The sequence below is a fragment of the Crocodylus porosus genome, unplaced genomic scaffold, assembly GCF_001723895.1.
Source record: "Crocodylus porosus isolate Cpor-Errol unplaced genomic scaffold, CroPor_comp1, whole genome shotgun sequence".
Classification (NCBI taxonomy): domain Eukaryota; kingdom Metazoa; phylum Chordata; order Crocodylia; family Crocodylidae; genus Crocodylus; species Crocodylus porosus.
Genome location: NW_017728925.1, coordinates 3,601,921 through 3,621,043, shown reverse-complemented (window position 1 = coordinate 3,621,043; position 19,123 = coordinate 3,601,921). Strand labels below are relative to the sequence as shown.

General features: G+C 51.4%; 1 protein-coding gene across 1 annotated transcript; it reads right to left on the bottom strand.

Moving 5' to 3' along the window:
* Positions 1-11,158: 11,158 nt before the first annotated feature.
* Positions 11,159-18,503, bottom strand: LOC109313827 (zinc finger protein 2 homolog). Its single transcript, XM_019540582.1, is given in 4 exon segments — positions 11,159-13,921; positions 14,867-14,974; positions 18,347-18,382; positions 18,385-18,503. Coding segments are annotated over 4 exon segments (1,722 nt in total). The 5' UTR covers positions 18,428-18,503; the 3' UTR covers positions 11,159-12,386.
* Positions 18,504-19,123: the final 620 nt, after the last annotated feature.

Here is a 19,123-nt window from a genome sequence, read left to right as displayed (position 1 = left end):
CCCAGCTGACTTCCTGCCCTTTGGGCAGGGGGCTGGACTCGATGATCTCCCGAGGTCCCTTCCAGCCCTAATGTCTATGAAATCTATGAAATTTGAGTGTGCCTGGCTCCCAGGAGTCTACCTACCCCCAGTTAGCCACAGGTGCCTGCATAGTCATGGTTGCCTACTTACAAGCAGCAGGTCATGTAGCACCCAGCAGGCAGTAGCCCTTCTGACAGGTCTTGGGCTGGTGACTCCTTGTTCCTTTGTCCACCCTGTTTGGTCCTAGTTTCCTGCTGAGGATCACCTGCAAAGGATAGGAATTGCAGCTCTGGGTCTTACCAGGCGGCACAGAGGAATTAGGAGGGAGAAGTATAGGCAAAATGTCGAGGGAAACTCTTGGCTGCTCAGGAAGCTGCAGGAGTTCTTGCCAGGGAAGTGATAGGAGCACAGTCCCTTAAGCCAGACAGGAAGCATCCTGCAGGACAGACATGTCTACAGCCTGTTCTGGGATAGAGCACAGGGAATGGGTGACTCCACTCAGCCTCCCTTCTCTTTCCTTTCCCCCTTCCCTCCTCCGATTCTTCGAGTGGTGAAAGGCTAGGGATTGGCCAGCACTGCTTCTAATCACAGCCATTAGGTCTCCCCAGCCCCAGCTCCCCTTGGGCCAGTGAGAATGGGAAGACTAAGAAGGGCTGAATCCTTCTGGAAGAAAGTAATTGCTTCCTCTTCGTTCCAGGGCTGAATAAGCAAATTCTGGTAACCAAACAACAGGCAGGGGTGAGGCTGGACGCAGCACCGCAGCACAATGACAGGCGTTGCAGCTGGCGCAGAGAGGAGCTGGAGTAGAGGAGGAGCAAGTGAAGATGGTGGGAAACATCCTGGAACACTGACACAGCTGCTGTCATGGTCCCCACAGGTGTGCAGCACTCATCATGTGCTTCCCTTAGGGACCAGCTGCTTCTGTTTCTCCCCTGGGATGGGCCAGGGCTCCCCTAAACTGTGATGACACCAAATATTGTTTTCAATAATGAACCAAGGCAGCGGGAGTGTGAGGGAGCCTGCACATGCTGGGTACACTACGCATGGGTGCCCCAAGGCTAGCTGTCCTGCTGGCAGTGAAGGGCTATTTGAAGGAACAGTTCTCTGGGTATGGCCTAATGCTGGTGGGAGCTTGACCTCACATACTAATTCCTGCTACTGACAGGCAAACTCTCCCCCAGAGTACTTGTGATAAGCCATCCACCTCCCATAGGCACTATGGGTGCAGATAAAGATGCTAAAATGGATGCCTTTCTTTGGCAGCAGTGGGCACTGAATCACTGATTTCAGTGTGGGCCTGGGCAGGGAGTGTTTGTCTGTCTGTCAGGTGGATGTGCACGTGCTGTTTACTACACAGCAGTCCTTGTAATATGATGCTGCTTCACCACTGTCAGATGCCATGCAGCAGCCTGTAGGATGGCTGGCTAATGGGAGCTAATTACGTTTCCCCAGAGCGCCTGCAGTTTGCAGCTTGCTAGAGGAGAGAGCTCCCAGAAGACAATCCTGATTTCACTGACTCTTGTGACTTAGCTCTGTCTCATCAGTTGTTCTCAAGGGTCATCCCAGGGCATGTTTGGAGCCTATGCTGGCTGCATGTTAACTTCCATCCACAAGCACCCTCTGTGTAGATGGCATGTGGCGATGCCATGCCAGCCCCACAAAGATCCAGCAGCTCAGAAACCATCTGTCATGTTTCAAGCAAGACAAAGCAAAAGGAAGAGGATGGGGGGAGCTGCCAATGTGTATCACTGCGACTGGGTTTGCATCCCTTAGGAAAAGCTTAGCATATCTGACCACTGCCACTCTTGAGCCCAGAGGCTGATGCCTGGAGTGGGAGGAAAGGTCTGACACATCTTCATTTGAGCAGCATCACCTCTCTGATCCAGACCAACCGTGAAGCTGTCCTTTTGTACCAACCCTGGGTAATGTATGTGGAGCCTGTGTGATGGCCTTGCCTGTGTCCCCTGAGGATGAGGTGTAACTAAGTGCCACAGGCATCAGGTTAGTGCTGAGCCTCTGGCATCTCCCTGAGGAGGATGTTGGAGGAGAAAGGGGACTGGGCAGAGCCTTGTGAGACTGTGTGTGGTGGGGGGGAGCTTTCAGGATGAAGTGGCAGCACTCATCATATTTCCTGCTCTGTCTGCAAAGAACAGGACTGTCAGCTCCAGCTCCTGGTCAGTGTGGCTCTACCACTCACAAGCTCTCACTGGTGCATCAGAGAACTTCATGGACTGCAGCAATGCGGGCTGCTGACAACTAAGCATGGCCGTACAGAGGCCACTCTGAGGGAGACTTCTGGGCCAACTGCTTTGCCCTCCCCACAGAGCCACCCACCTGGGTCAAGCAGGGGTGACTCTCCAAAGCAAGGGACTAGACGTCACTTAATCACAAACCTGGAGTTGTGCTGTTGCTGCTTCCACACCCAGAAATTGGTCAAGAGGAATCAGCAGCAAATGCAGACCCACCACTGCTGTGGGACCTCATGCCTGTGTGCAGAAGTGCTGGCAGCTCTCCTCTGCAGACATGGTCCCTCTTGCTGAAGCCTTAGGGAGATGACCTGTAGTCTCACCCCTAGTGTGGTGCAGATCACCCCTTCAAACTATTTTCTGTACCAAATTGTGTTAATAATGGTTCATAGCAGTCAAACTGCCCACAGAGAGCAATCCATTGGGATATTAGGCAGAGGTTTCAGCTAGAGACATGGTCACTTGCTGTCCTTCCTGCATGATGGTTTATCTGTGAACAGAGGCTTTCTGTTAAGCAACACAGATTACCCCATCTTGAAAAAGAAGCTCAGCCATAGTAGCGTCAATGGCAGGCCCAGCTCAGCTTTGCAGTGGAAACTCCAGCCACGCTTCTGAAGCTTTCAGCAACCAAGTGCAGGTGAGAAGAGTTCCTGTTAACAGCGGGGCAGGCCTAACAGCCCACAGGAAGCAGACTCATTTTGCCCACATCTGAGATAAAGTGACGTCTGGAAAAGAAGGAGGCAGCTCTCGAACAGCACTGCACAACAGGATAGGACGAGATGGGTAGATAGGTGCTGGTGAGGACTGCAGCTACGGGGAATTCAAGTGAACAGAGGGTGATTGCACAAGCTATGGTCAGGCCAGGCCTCTTTCTCTCCCTGTCCTACAGGCATAGTTGTCAGGACTCTGTTATTGGGTCTCGCCTAAAGTTGGCTTTTCAGGGGCAGGTCCCAGCAGTATTGCACAGACAAGGTCCACCCTGTGAAACAGAAGGAAGGAGCATTCACCTAGAGAGCTGCCCAGGGACCTCTGGGAATATGTTTCCAGCCCAGCAGGTGGAACATACACACAAGCCTGCTAGCAGCATCAGTATGGATGCAGGTCAGCTGCAATTCACTGTGGAGAATAGCCAGCCAGAACCTTTCTTTCTTCTCCTAAAGCCAGACTCCTGCTATGCAGCCCTATCCATACCCATCATGCACAGGCCACAGCGCTAGAGTGTAAAGGTTCAAAGCACCTCGGGGGTCTGTGGTGGAGGAGACAGAGCAGCCTACCCTGCAGATTGGCTGCCCTTCTGCTTCTGAAGGAAATGGGAATTGCAGTTATCTTCAGCTGTCAGGGGAAATTTTGCAGCTGAGACCTCCGGGCCTTTAGGTCCACCACAGGGGCCCAGCAGCATGAACCTTTTTGCCCCCAAACTGGAATCTCAGCAGTGGCATCTCCAGGATGTGCCATCGTGGCCCAGCTGTAGCGAGGTACGCGGGTCGTGGTTCAGGGGACGCACCACAGGGCAGCTGCGAGGCTTCTGCTGGCCTAGGTGCTCTGTGGCCTGTGAAGGTGAATCCCTTGTGCCTTGCTGTGTTGCATGTGCTCCCTGGCTCCTTGCTGGAGGCAGAGACCGCCCTCTTGCACCTGCACAGTTGGAGGGAGGAAGAGGACTCTGGGGGGACAGCCCAGAGCAGCCAATGAGGCAGAGTATAGGGAAGGAGCATTGTTAATTAGGATAATTGCTGAAGCAGACAAGGGACAGACAAGGAGGGAACAAATTCAGCAAGCAGACGGGAACAAAGAGCCATTGTGCTGGGGCAGCCCAGACACACAGCTCTGGCTCCAGCCAGCATTAAGAGCCAAACAAATTGAAGCTGTTTGAACAGAGGGAGAATAGGTGGACTGCAGAGCTGAAAACAGAGAGCAGCTAGCAGAGAGATGAGGCCCAGAGCTCTGCTCTGCGCTGACTGCTCCCCCGCTCCCAGCTGTGTCAGGTCACCCCCTGCTCTGCCCTGCTAACACCGCTTCAAACAACAGGAGGCAGTGGCTATTTTTGAGACAGGCCATGAACAGCCTGTAATTTCACCCCCAATGGGGACAAAAGAGATGGCAGTTATTGACAGGAGGAAGTTCTTCCTGGCATCCTCTGCAGTAGAAAACCATCCTTCAGCCTGTGCTCACAGATAAACCATCACTCAGGAAGGACAGCAAATAGCCACTGGTCCAAAAACATGTCTCCAGCTGAAGCCCAAGATTGCAGCGGGTTTTTCTCTGTGGGAAGTTTGACTGCTTTGCACCATTAGTAAAATAATTTGGTACAGAAAATAGTCCAGGCCAGGGCATTAAATTTCTTTAAGGATCCCATTTCAAAATTAATGTTCGCTCACAAACCAATGGATTAAATTACCTATTCATTCACAGTTCCTTCTTTCTATGCATAAAGAAGAGGTATATAATACAAGTAGGAGAATATAATTGAATATTGCCATGGAAGGCATCACCACAAGGGGCATTTCCACATCATCTTCCAAGTTCTTGTTGAGTCTTGGGAAGAAATGCCGTGGTGTTAGTTCCTCTATGCACAGTTCTGGGCGGAGACAGCTGTGTGAGCAGCCAGAGCACTCTGCCTAGCAGTCAGAGGTGCTCACAAAGAGCTAGGCATTGGTGCGTGACTGGGACTCCTGGTCAAGGAGGTTGTCTGCGTACAGTTGGACTAGATCTGTCCCAGGATCAGGGGGTAAATAAAGCGTGTTACAGTTGCAGCATGTCTACACTGCACATTGTAATGTGGTGATGCAGCAGAGAGGTGATGCTGCTGTCCGAGACATGACCCAGGTTTATCTTGTGCCTCTGCTGTAGTCAGGGGAGCTAGTGCTTTTGGCTCCTGGATAGGGATGGCAGTGTGTGGGAGGCAGGTTTGGTTTGGTGATCAAGAGGAAGATGACATGTTTGTCCACAGAGACCATTGTTACCTTTCCTCTGGCTCCCTCTTTTGGACAGGAGGCAAGGTGGCTTTCAGTGTGAGGATGTACTGTTTTCCTCACCTCAACAATCATTGACAGCCAATACCCACTCCTTACCCCCATCAGATGGGCCGCCACTCCCAGCACACCAGCACCCTATTCCCCACCCAGCCCGCAGCAGCAGGTGGTGAGCACAGTAGAAGGATGTATCCCTACTAATTCATTGGTACTGAAATAATTACCCACATCAATACCGAAGGGACCGTCACTAGGTTTCAGTGGACGCATCTGCACAGGACCCCCAAATACGCAGTAGCCTAATAACACTGCACAGTAGCACGTCACAGCACAAACAGTGCTACTACGCTATTGTGCAGTATTATTAGGCTACTGTGCAACAGCATCACGAAAAAGGCGTTCACTGGCACTACTGCGCAGTAACTCTAGTTACTGTGCGTTTAGTTAGTACTTCATTAAGCAAGTACTAAACTAAATGTGCAGTAACTATTGCGCATTAATGAACATGTAGATGCACCTAGTGTCACTGATCCTGAAGCAGTAGTTTTACGCTGTCTTCAGACTCAGGCTGCACCTGTATTGTATACGTTGGATTTCCATTTGGGGGTTATTTCCTAGCCTCCAGTGGGTGAATGAAATTCCAGACAGTGGCACATGGCAGCGTGGGAGCGAGGTAGCCACCTCCATGGCAGGACAGTCATGTGATGCACAGGGTTCTGCCTGTAACGTGTACCTCCCCATGACACACCAGGGAACTGTACAGGGAAAGAGGGTGGTTCTCTGCACAAAGCCCAATGGGAATGTCCTGCACCACAGTCTCAAAGGTGTGCTGCCTCTGGGTGGAGATGGGAAGCACTTGCTCTGGGACAGGAAATCCTTGCTTTCTCCTCCGGCCAAGCACACAGCAGGCAGCTACAATGTGACTTCCCTTTTCCCTTCACCCTTCTGCCAAGGCCCTGCCTGCCATGGGGACCAGACAGACAGTCTCTTGATCTGTAGGGGATGGGGTGCGAGGGGGGAGTGTGGAGAAGCGATAAGGAAATCAGAACATCTCCAGGTTCCTGCAGGCCAGCACAAGGACAAGGGAGACACCAGGCAGCAGGCCAGGCCCTGAGTGACTCATGGCCTGCATGGCCCACATAGTGCCAGCCCGGACATTGGGATTTATTTATCTGACAGCGCTTACATACGAGGAATGTAAGCGTGCTCTGGCCAGGCCCCAGAGGGGTTGCAAAAATAGAAAGGCTTCTGGGCTGCGGGGCCTGAGTGCATACAGCACAGGGAGTGCACGTGCATCAGGAGCTCACAAACATGTTCACTTACAGCACGCACATGTGCAGGCTTAGTCTTGGCATACAGGTACACATCACACACCCCTTGCACACACATATGCCACACTCTTCAGGCAAACACATATCTGAAGGCAAAACACATCACATAGGCATACATACAGGAAATGGCCACCACATGCATATATGTAGACGCCACACAACATTTGCAGCCCATTGCACAGACACAACAAAATTACACGCAACACACATATCAGAGAGGACAGATAACATGTACAAAACACAATGCATGCATATATACATGGCAAATGTATCCATAGGCATAAAGCCTATATAATGAACACCACACACAGTCTTTCCTATTGAGGGCAACTCAGTGATTTTCCTAAAAGGAAACCATTATCTTTTCCTTCAGGCTATCCCACAATGGCTTATCCTGGACCAAAAAGCCATTTGCTGTCAGTATATTTCCCTGCCTAGGTTCCCCACAACTGGATCCCAGGAGCCTCTGCAGGCCCTTCAAAACCTCTGCCAGCTTTGAGGTTGGCTCCCTTCCCATATGCTTAGATGAAAAGAAGTGGCAGGTTTTGCTACTGCCCTCTGCTGGGGAAGGGGGACACTACATGTCAATGAAAGAAGAGCACCATTTTTGTCTTGGCTTCTGCCACAGTGCCCCCAGTTCCTTGACTTCACCACTGCAGGGGGCTGCACTTCATGGAGGGAGCTGCAGGGGATTTGCGCTGCAAGAGCACCATCTCTGTGAGGTGCGATTTCCAGAAGAAAACCCATCTCAGAGACCAATGGAAGGGACATCCTTTGCCTTAGCTGCTACGGACAAGCAGGTGGACCATAGGCTGCCGGACATACAGTGTATAACAGTGCAAAACAGTGTATAACAACACCAAAACAGCAAGAAGGAAAAAACCTCTCCCAGAGGCTTTCCATAGCTTGGGAATGCCCCAAGTTCCAAATAAATGGACTGATTATATACCTAGATGTGGAACCTGTCCACCTGATCTACCTGTTCTGTAGACTGGGAACAATTCAAGACAGGGGCTTTCTCTTTACAATGCTCAGCACAGTGAGACTAGCTCGCTTGGCCTCTTTGTGGTACCACAAGAGATATACTAGCTCACTGCTCCCACTGTTACATGTACTACTACTAATTTCAGTATTTCCTATGGGGCAATAGTACACTGGCTGGAAAAAAATGACATTCTGGTCATTCCAAAGTCACCAGTTTAGGTCAGATTTGCCAGTTTCAGCTCAAAAAAATTGAAGCTAGATGCACAAAACAGGAGGGGATCTTAAAAGGTGTGAGATTTTGGAGAATGGATTTGGATATGGGTCTTCCACTACTGAGGTGACTGTACTAAGCATAATACCATAAGAGTATTCTGGGATGCCATTCCTTTCCCCATGAAAATTGTCACAGTTCTACTTTCATGAGGACCCCTGTGTGGGAGGACCTGGGTTCCAGTCCCTGCTCTAGCAGATGTTTAATATGCAGAGTGAAACCCCTTCAGCTGCCTGTACCCTCTGGACACTCCCACATGCCAGGAGCCCCCTGCAGGATTTCTGCCCCTTTGTGGCTCTTGAGTAGCTTAAAGTGAGCATGACAGGGCACCAATTTACCCCACTGGATTTATTGTCCCTTGGCTTCCTGGCAATAACACATTTGCCTTTTGGCTCAGAGGGGTGGGGATGGGGCTGAGACAAGTCACAGAGCCTACAGAAGTTTTCAGAGCCTGTAAGCTACTAGAACATTTTGTGAATGTGCAGCTATAGCTGGGTGCACTCAGGTTTAAATGGGGAGAAGAGTCAAAGCAACTGTATTTGTAATGTGATCGCTCCCTGCTCTGTGCCTTCTTTATGCTCACTGCCAAACCGGTGGAACCAGGTTAGCATCCGGTTTGGCCGGGATCAGTGGCTCAGGAGTGGGTAAGGTAGAGGGAACAGTGTTTGCTGACCTGGGAGGACCCTTTCCGTGCATCTTACTTCCACATGCGAAACAAAGCCCCACATGAACCTGTGGCTCTTGTACTTCCATGGTAGGGGCTGTAGCTGCTCTGGAAGCCGCTAGCTCACCAGCCTGTCCTGTGGGAAAGGCTGTCTAAACCTTGGGGGGGGCTGCGCTCCTGAGAGAAGCCCAGCAGCCACCTGGTTCACACAGCTCCTATGTGCCACAGAGCTTGTTGATGGAGGACCTTTGTCTTCTGAATGTTAAGGTCTTCTGTCAACAAGATCTTAATGAGCAGTCCCCAGTTCTGGTAATTCAGATCTATGGTGAGATTCTGGAGAACATTGTGTATTTCCTGTACCTTGGAAGCCATCTCTTGCAGAAGGCTGATATCAACAAAAAAAACCCAACATCACCTCAAATGTGCAAGTGCAGCCTTTCAATGCCTAAGGAAATGGGTGTTTAAAGATTGTGACATCAGATTGGAAACCAAGTGCATGGTTTATCAAGCAGTCATGAGCCCTACCTTACTGTATGGAGCTGAGACATGGACAATGTACAGGAGACACCTCAACCCACTGGAGAAGTGCCATCAACGCTGCCTATGGAAGATCCTTTGAATCCAGTGGGAAGACATGCACACCAATGTTAGCGTCTTCTCACGAGCAAACACCACAAGCATCAAGGCAATGATCATCCAAGATCAACTTTGCTGGTCTAACCATGTCATCCAGATGTCCAATTCCAGACTCCCAAAGCAAGTTTTATTCTTCCAGCTCAGTCAAGAGGCATGCTCAAGAGGAGGGCAAGGATATCCTCAAGGCCAATTTGGAAAAAAATGGAATATTGGCATCAACTCATAGGACACTATTACCCAGGGCCACCCTAAATGGAAGAAGAGTCAATCACAGGGATTTCAGTACTTTAAAATCTCACAACAAAAGGGGACAGAAAAGTGGGAGTGGCAGAAACAGTGTCACAGATCAAACCAAGAATCCAGAGCCACACACCCTGCATGGAAACATGTGCCTGAGTTGCAGTAAAACATGTGGATCCTGAATTGGCCTTGGCAGCCATCTTTAGACCCACAGATAAGGCAATCATAGAAGACAATCATCCTCAGCTGTGAGGGACTGCTGGTGCTGGATGTGCCACAGAGGCAAGTCACTGCCTCAATTAGCATCTGCATCAGTTAGCCCACTGCTTCCAGCACAGAGCTTTATCACTGTGGGCTGGTGGGGCAGTAGTGGTTTTCCAGCATACCCTACTAGCCAGGTACTTAGCTGGTCTCCAGGCCTGGGCTGAGGTGTTACTCTTTAACCCCTGTGCAGAACCATGACTGCACTGTCCAAACAGTGAATGGAGACCCAGGACTTGCCCTTGATTGTACAGAGGCCTGTGCAGATATAGGAAAAGACCTGGTGCCACCATGGATGGATCTAGAATTTTGAAAAGGGGGGTGCAGGTGGTCAGGTGCATCATTGCATATAAAACAACACATATTTTCTCCAGTTAAAAATAAACTAGAAGCTTTACTAATATGCTAGGGGCCTAGGGCTGTATCACTCAGTTTAAGATTGAAGCAAAAACAAATACAGCTTCATAGGAATGAGTGAAAAACAATCTGCAGGGCTGTGAAATAGGCACTTCATTACCAGACAGCAGAATCCAAAGCAGAGGGTAGCTTAATAGGTAGAACAGAAAGACCATTACAAAGAAGAAAAGGTCATTAACACCTTTGGAATGAATTTAGAAAGGGGCAAAAACTTTATAATGAGCCATGAAGTCAAAAGACTCCCTCAGAACTGCCTGACTTGAAATGTTGCTGCCACTGCTAGGCAGCTAGTTTTAAACTTTGGGCAGATGGGGAATCAGAGGGGGATGTAAGCACATCTGCCCCTGGGGGTCACCATAGGCTCAGACTGACTCAAACCACTGCACCAGGCTGGCATGGCACACCTGGCGGGTAGCTGCAGAGCCCACCAGGGCTCAGGCTTACAGAGTGATGCTGACTTGCACATTTCTTGTTACCCCTGTTGTTCTGGTGGTTTTACTTGTGTCATGAAAACATGGCCAAAGTTGCCTTATTCAATTCATTTGCGTGACATTCTTTGGAGCTGCTAAATGTCCTTGCTGTTGCTTACAGAGTACCCCAGTTCTTTTGCCTTTGATGGGGAAGCAGATACCTCTCTGTTAATAATGACAGACAGTCCTGTTTTACAGAGGATATCCTTACCTGTATCCCAGAGCCTGACACACCGCACAGTTCCTTCCAGGCTGCCCAACCTTGGGACAGCTCCCTGCACCTGCAGGCCGTGAGCTCTCCAGAATGACCGGAGCTGGTTTCCTTTCCCAGCGGGGGCATGCTCACAGCTGCCGCTACCTGTGCTGTACCAAGCTGTCAAGTCAGGAGAGGGGTGTTTTAAGCTTCTCCTGTTTGATTAAGATTCTGCTGAAATCCTCCAGGTACCTGCTTAATTCCCCCACAGACAAAGACATGGGCTGTACTCTCTGTTCAGGGGATGGAGGGGAGCTGATGAGAGATTCTTAGCGCTTTGGGAAGGGGCCTGTTGGTTTATGTCTGTCAAATACATGGGGTGTTTCAGGGCACTACAAAAAAGCAAGCAACCAGGGTGAAGGAAAGAAAGAATTCCCAGGTGCTGGAAAAGGCAATTGGCTAAAACATATCAGGTCTCTTTATTGTATGCAAACTGCAACAGTTCTCTATCAGAGTTCACAGAAACATCCCACACAGCACCATGCACTCACTGGGAAGGAAACAAAGAGAGCCAAGATGTCTACTTTCAGGTTGGAAACCTCCAATTCAGACAGCTCCGAAGTAGGCATAACTATCAACTGCACATGCACGATCAGTTCAGCTTTTCTTAAGAATTGTCACCTGGGATCTTTTCAGACTCCATGGACATGCGACGCCCGGGTAATATTTTCATGCCAGGTTGTGACAAGAAAGGCTTCCCAGAGTCACGCCTGCCTTGTGGTGTTGGCCCAGTTCTTTCCCTGCATTTAGAGACATTATTTTTCATAGGACCCTTAACATCTAAGGATGGCTCTTTACATCCAATCCACTGTGAAATGACTCAGGTGACAGGGTGGCCACCTGGCCTGCCAGTCTCACAGCTTCACAGATCTCACCCACAGAAACCTTCCCCTCAGGATCTGGCCTAGTTTTTTCCCTTTTCTTAGCTCCATTCCACTAAAGTGGAGAAGTGGGGATTAGCCACTCAACCATTGCTGCTGCTTTCCCTACAGATGGTCTTCCCCTGCTCGTTCCTCTCCCCCTCCTCACAGAGGCATACTGGGAACCAAGTCCTACATTTGCGTGCAAGTCAGACTTTAGTGCACACCACCTGAGCAGGTCCTTAACAGGTTTCCTCATTCTACGCTGTACAGCTGGGGCAGTGCCCCATGGTAGCGCTCAGGGGTGAAGCAGTAGCCATTTCCAGCCCAAGTGGCACAGGGCTGATACTGAAGGTGCCTCCATGGGGCCAACACTGTAGAAGCCTAACTGCAGAAGAGGCCTCCTCGTGCAGGCATTTACCAACCTCACACGGTCAAAGCCTGAGGTCCTTTCTGCACCTGCAGAGCTTCAGAGACTACAACACGGGACAGAAGAGGCCAAGAGGTGGTCAGGGGTTTGATGGCACCTGGGCAGCCTCATACAGCTGGGGGCTGTCTGCTTGAGGCACTTTCATCCATCCCATGCTGCTGGGATAGGGCTAGTGGGCTGCAGAGACCCATGTGGACATCTTGTCCCTCTGATGGACATTTTGTTCCTCCCTGGCAGACAATCTGTCCCCCTTAGCAGACATATAGTCCCCCAACACCTGCTGGCTTAAGTCGGGGCAGGATGCCATGGTGCAGAAGAGCCTGGCAGCCAAGGTCAAGGGCAGGATGCCACAGCACAGAGCGGCCAGTCCTTGCAGGACTCCTGCATGGAATGGGTGTGCTGGTGTGGGCTCACACCAGTGCTCTGGCCCAAGACCTTGCCACACTGGGTGCTCTGGTGAGGAGCCTCACCCCGGTGCCCACAGGGTTGCTGCAGGCACATGGTCCCATCCCCCAGGCCCCGCTTGCCAGTCGGGGCGCAGGTGTGTGGATGCTGCCCTGCATGGGTCCGGCGGTGCTTGCTGAGGGTGGAGCTGTCGCCAAAGCGCTTGCCGCACTGGGCACATAGGTAGGGTCGCTCCCCAGTGTGGGTGCGCTGGTGCTGCAGCAGGTTGGAGCTGAGCCCGAAGCGCTTGCCACACTGTGAGCACTGGTAGGGGCGCTCGCCCAGGTGAGTGCGCTGGTGCTGCACCAGGTTGGAGCTGAGGCTGAAGTGGCGCCCACACTGGGTGCACTGGTAGGGGCGCTCGCCAGTGTGGGTGCGCTGGTGCTGCAGCAGGTTGGAGCTCTGAGCGAAGCGCTTGCCGCACTGGGAACATGGGTAGGGGCGCTCACCAGCATGAGTGCGCTGGTGCTGCAGCAGGTTGGAGCTGAGGCTGAAGGCTTTACCGCACTGGGCACATGGGTAGGGGCGCTCACCCGTGTGGGTGCGCTGGTGCTTGAAGAGGGTGGAGCTGAGGCTGAAGGCCTTGCCGCACTGGGCGCACACGTAGGGGCGCTCACCAGTGTGTGTGCGCTGGTGCTTGATGAGTGTGGAGCTCTCACCAAAGCCCTTCCCGCAGGCTGGACACTTGTAGGGCCGCTCACCAGTGTGGGTGCGCTGGTGCTTGATGAGCGTGGAGCTGTCACCGAAGCCCTTGCCACAGGCTGGGCACTTGTAGGGCTTCTCGCCTGTGTGTGTGCGCTGGTGCCGGATGAGGTCAGAGCTCTGGCCAAAGCCCTTCCCACAGGCTGGGCACTTGTAGGGCTTCTCACCTAGGTGGGCACGCCGGTGCTGGATCAGCTCAGCGCTCTGCCCGAAGCGGCGCCCACAGCTGCCACACTGGTGGGGCCTGTCGCGGCCATGCACTCGCTGGTGCTGCAGCAGGTAGGAGCTGAGGATGAAGGCCTTGCCACACTGCGTGCACTTGTAGGGCTTCTCGCCTGTGTGAGTGCGGTGGTGCTTAAGTAGTGTGGAGCTGTCGCTGAAGCCCTTGCCGCAGGCTGGGCACTGGTAGGGGCGTTCGCCTGTGTGCGTGCGCTGGTGCCGGATGAGATCAGAGCTCTGGCTGAAGCTTTTCCCACAGGCCATGCACTTGTAGGGCTTCTCCCCGGCCAAGGCTCTTGGGGGTGGAGTCACATCATGGAGCTCCCCTGTGCCTTCCCCACAGTCAGGTTGGCCTGAAGGGCCCTGACAGGCCTGTGGTACCTGGCACTTGCTCTCCAGGCTCCAGGAAGTGGCTTGGCTGGATCCTCTCAGCAGCATCTCATGCAGTTCTGTTTTCTCAGAGTCAGAAGCATCCACCTTGCTGTTGCTTGGGATCCCCTCATCTGCAGGAGCAAAGAGGAAATCTGGCTGTGACTCACCCTGTTGGCTATGGGGACCACTAGAAGGGACCTGCACATGGCTGAGCCATTAATGCCATGACCCTGCCTGTACACAGGGCAAGCCCCTTCCATCTTGAGATGTGATCTAAGTCCCCCATTCAGGCAAGTCCCCAGCCTGTGAAAACGCTCTTATCTCAGGTTTAGCCAGATTGAGGTTAGTTTAGCGCAAACAAACCAAAATAGTTGGAAGTAGGAGGTATCCAGAATAAGCCACTCAAACTGAAATTGGAGCATCTACATGTGGGAACTTGTACCACTTTCACTCAGGGGATTTAACTATAAGTTCACAGAACAACTTTCTCATGCAGACTAGGCCTACTGCTTCTGGAAGCAGCCAGATGGGTTATCTGCTCCTGTGTTTACTCCATCCTTAAGACAGCTGTCCCCTCTGCACTGTCCTGTGCCACATAGTGTGGGCACTTCATCTATGGCTGGCTGCTCATGTGCTCTCCCTGCTAAAAGAACCCACCTGCTTTCCATCCAGGTGAGACAAGAACCCAGTACTCTGAGGAATATGCACCAAAGGCCTTCCCCTCACTCTGGGTGCCTTTCTCTGGAATGCACCAGCCCTTCTACCATGAATTGTTCTTCATTTGGTTTCCAGCTGGCATGAGGTGCTACCTTTAAAGCCCAGCTGAGAGTTACATACTAAACAACAGTATGGCTGTAGAGGCAGACACACAAACATTAGCAAATACCAGAATTCAGATTACACTGCACCCTGAAGTCAGCCTCCTTGGGCACAATTCCATTACCCTTTCCATGGCTAACTGGCAGTCTTCCAGCACATAACTGGTTTGTTTGGCATGACAGCTTGCAATTCTGGTGCCCTGCAGCATGGACATGTAAGTGTGGACCTGATTCAATACATACAACTTTCTCCCTTACCTGCGACTCTTGGAATCTCTGTCGTCTCTGAGTCCAGAGGATCCAGGACATGCGGTTCTTCCCCTTGCTCCAACCAGGAGATCATAGCAGCACTGGGAATGCGAAATCCTGCCCAAGGAAGAGAAATGGGGGAGTATGCTGCAAACTCCAAACCCTTCTCAGCTGGAGGAGTCATTCAATCTGGGTGGAAGGAAAATGCCTGGAGATGTCCGGGGGAGAAAGACAACTGATGGCAGATATGCTGAGTCCTCACATCCAGGGACCAGGTTCTGGCACAACACAAGGATTAAGCCAACTGCCCATTTCTGAACTTACACGGAGCCTGGAGACCAGCACCTACCATGAAGAGAGCCTGAGCTCCAGAGAGAGAGAAACAGCCTACACAGAGGGAGTGAATGGGGGCTTGGGCACACTGCTATTCTGCCCTTCCATATAAGGTGCACCAGGGATTGTTATTACTGTGACTTAAGACAGCCTCAGCAGTTTACCACCCTAGATCAAAGCCCAGAGGATAGCACCACTGAGGGACAATGCCTCTTACCCAGACTCCAGCCACTCTTACAAGGACAGATCACCACAAAACGTAAAGGCCCAGAGAAGAAGCATGAGCTACAGCCAATCAGCCAGAGCAGTGTCTACATGCAAGCAAACCCTTACCAACTGCGAGCACAGTCTGGTCATTCTCTTGCATGCTGGCGAGTGGCCTCTGCCCTTTGGCCACACAGGGCCTCTGGGAGATTCAGACACCTCAGCCAAAGTAACCGGCACCTGAAACCACAGAACTTCACTCAGCCATGCTCCAGGGCTCCATGCACTTGGTCCACCCAGGCACCCCTGATGCCCACCATTGCCCCGGGCCCGTTCCACCCAGGTGCCCCCAGGCCTGGAATGGGGAAAAACAGAGAAGAATCTGCAGCATAGAAATATACTTGAACTGGAGGGCTGGGGTGAGACCAAGCCCCGCAGGCATCACTGAAAGGCTTAAAAACAGTGCCTGAGCTCTCCAGCCCCTTGGATTCATTCAACCCACCTTCTTTATCACCCGCTGGTATTAACTGCAAACTTATTTCACAGGGCCTTCTCCTGAGAGTGGCATTAGATGGCATTGTGCCCTGGGAGCACCAGTCAGCCAGTTATGGGTGGGTTGAGGGTCACAGCCTGGCCCCCTTTAACAGAGGAATAAGATTTCTCTAGGAATTAGATTTGTCTAGATTTCTCAAGGACAGGTGAGCACAGCCCCTCCATGCTTGGCTAAGTGATGCCATGGAAACCCAAGAAGAGTCAAGACAGCATGGGAAGGATGAGGATCCAGCACAGGGGTATGTGACTGCTGGGACCAATGCACAGCTTGGCCAGCTAGGAAACCATCTAGGAAATACAGTTGCTGGGGCCTGAGTGAGGTGGTAGCCACCAAAGGAGCAGCAGCACTGTCAGCACCCCTGTGTGGGAAGCTGTGGGGGGGTCAGAAGCTTGACTGAAAACCCTCACGCTGGCATTCAGCATCTGCAGTCCTGTAGGATGCTGGTATAGTTTGGCTGGGCAGTCCAGTCATTTCTCTAGAGGGGATATTGCCATTACCAGATATGCTACTGAGAAGCACATTTGGGGCACAGGTTGAAAGTCCACATCACTCAGAAGCACAGCTGTCTCTGGGGTGGAACACAGCAACTTGTAATAGTTTCCAATACTGCCCTGTGATAGCTTAGGTCAGAGAATCAAAATGATCCTGTCCAGCTGAAAGCATTTAGGAAGACAAAATGCAACTACCTGAGTTGGAAAATGGGAACAGTGAGCACCAGCTTGGCTCTTGTTGAAAGTGACATGTTTGTTCGAAAGTAACCAGGACTTTGGTTTTACTTCTTACCTGAAAGAGGGCTCCTCCACCAGCCCAAGGTTCCCTTCACACAGACCAAGGGTACTGGTCCACTGTTGACTCAGAAGGAAGCAACCATCAAATGTCACCAGTACAACTTTATTCAGGTCCCTGTTTTTCCTACTGGGTTCCCCATCTAAAAGAGCCCAGTCCAGGCCCTTACAGCTGCAATGGCTCATATTACCCTCACATAGGTCCGTACTGTACACAGAAGTTTTGTTTAGCTAAAACTCAAGTTACAGTATTTAACAAGGTTCACAACCCATGAAGCTAGGACACCAGCCTAGAAGATGACATTGACTTTTTTTCTGAAGCCAAGTTCAGCAAAACTACAGTGGCAAAAAACACGGTATCTTCCTTGTCTCAACAAACAGCTTGGAACTGAAGTTTTCTACTTGGATTCATGTGCCAGCCGAGAGAACATGGGAAGGGACCCATTGGCAAATAGACCCTTTCCCCCAGGAGATGCCACTGCAAGCAGAACAGTCCTAGGCTCCCTGGGGAGTGATGTTCTCCCCGCTTTCTGTCTCTCCACAAAGAATATAAGAAATGGGATTTTTAAAAGGCAATGGCCCAACAGTTACTGTCACAGTCAGTGAAAACTTCACTGCATTGGACGACGAATAGGACCAATTCCAAGCTGGTGAAAATCCCATTCTTGGACAAGGTGCTAACTACCACAAAATATGACCAACCATTCTGTGAGCTAAGAGCATGGGTGGCTTATTATTAGCTATAGGACAGCTGGAGAAACTGAGGCAGAGAAAGGAAAAGTGACCAGCTCAGTATCACCTCCATGGCCAAAACACAGCCTAGAGCACATCATACCCAACACTTCCCTGACCAGCATCTACTGGGCCATGCCACTCCTCTGAGCCCTAAAGCCCATGGAAGAGAACTGAATTTGACAAGGGATTCCCTTCTGCTCTTCCAGTAAGATTGTCAGGATGACCCCTCTGCCCTTTTCTTAGCCCCATGATGTTCACTTGCACATTTCTCTGTGTCATGATGGTCACAACTGCACACCACTTGGCAATGTCTTAGTTGCAAGGTCTAACAGAGCAGCCCAGTCCAGGATCAGTTGCTGAGCCAGGCTTAGGTTTGCTGGTGCTTGTGGCAAGCTCTGTGTAATGCTGTTTTGAAGGAGGGAGCTCTTGCACAGTACGCGGCACACCCAGGGAGCTCTCAGCAGCCCCCCGTTGCAAGGACCAGTGGAAACTGAAATCAATGGCTCCCAGGCAGTCACTGACATAGCAGCCTCTGCCACCTATGCTTCACCTTCCCTGTGGAGGGAAAACAAACAGCTGAGTCCTCTCCAGGGTGAGATGTCCTCAGGGAGGGCTTCATGGGTTGCTGCAAGACCCCCGGAGCATCTCGCCACCTTGCCTCTTCTGCACTCAGGCAGAGCTGCAGGCAGGCACTTGGTCTGTGAAGCCCTTGCTCTCCTCGCCATCAGAGAAGCTGGTAGCATCTCCCTCCCAGCCCCGAGGTTCTCCCTGCTGCCATTCCTCAGGCTGGAGCTTGTTGGCTTGTTTTGCTGCTTTCCACAGAGTCAGTGGTCCCACTTCCCCCGCCCCACATACTGCTTCTCCTGCCGTGACACTCACCTGAGGCCAGGTCTAGAGGAGCTTCCACTCCAGGGGGCAGAACAACTGCAGGACAGACAGCCTCAGACCCACGCGGGGCATGTGTGACTGCAGCTTCTCATTGCAGCCCAGTGGGCATGAGAACCTGGCCACTCTCCTCTTTTGTGTAAATTTTCCTTGCAAGTGGTTCTGGGAAACGTAGTTTTCTTTTGCAAAGCACTCTAGGAAGTGGAGTTTTCCTTTGCAATGGGAAATGGGAAATGTAGTTCACAGCAGAGAGAACTGGAAAGGACTGCTAATGCACCTGCATCTTCCTCTCCCAGGTCTGCAGCCTAACTAGCACCCTTGTCTTGGCCCTTTCTCCACACCTTGGCTGGGGTGGCAGGAACCTGGAGGTTGTCTGGTTCTGCAAGGTTTCAGTTTAGCCACTTTCCACACAGCAGTAGGGCAAAACCCAGGCTAGGCCCCTTCTCTGCATGGATGCTGTTTTGGGTGTGTAGTGCCTCTGAATGTGCAGTGGAGACTGGAACTGGATTTTTAGCCTCAGTAGGCAAATTTAATTTGGTGATGGTGCCATTTAACTATCTTAGGCAGATCTCCTAGGAAAAGCAGGACACAGAGAGGTGGAAGAGGCTGCCCATATAGGAGATGCAGGACTAGAAACTAGGTAGCCGATTTGGAAGTGGCTTGCTTGGCATAACCCCATATTTAAAAGGGGCAATTAGCCCTCTTCCTGACAGAGAGGAGGAGAGACTGAACGCAGCACCAACTAGGGAAGAGCTGTAGAAATTTTCTAAC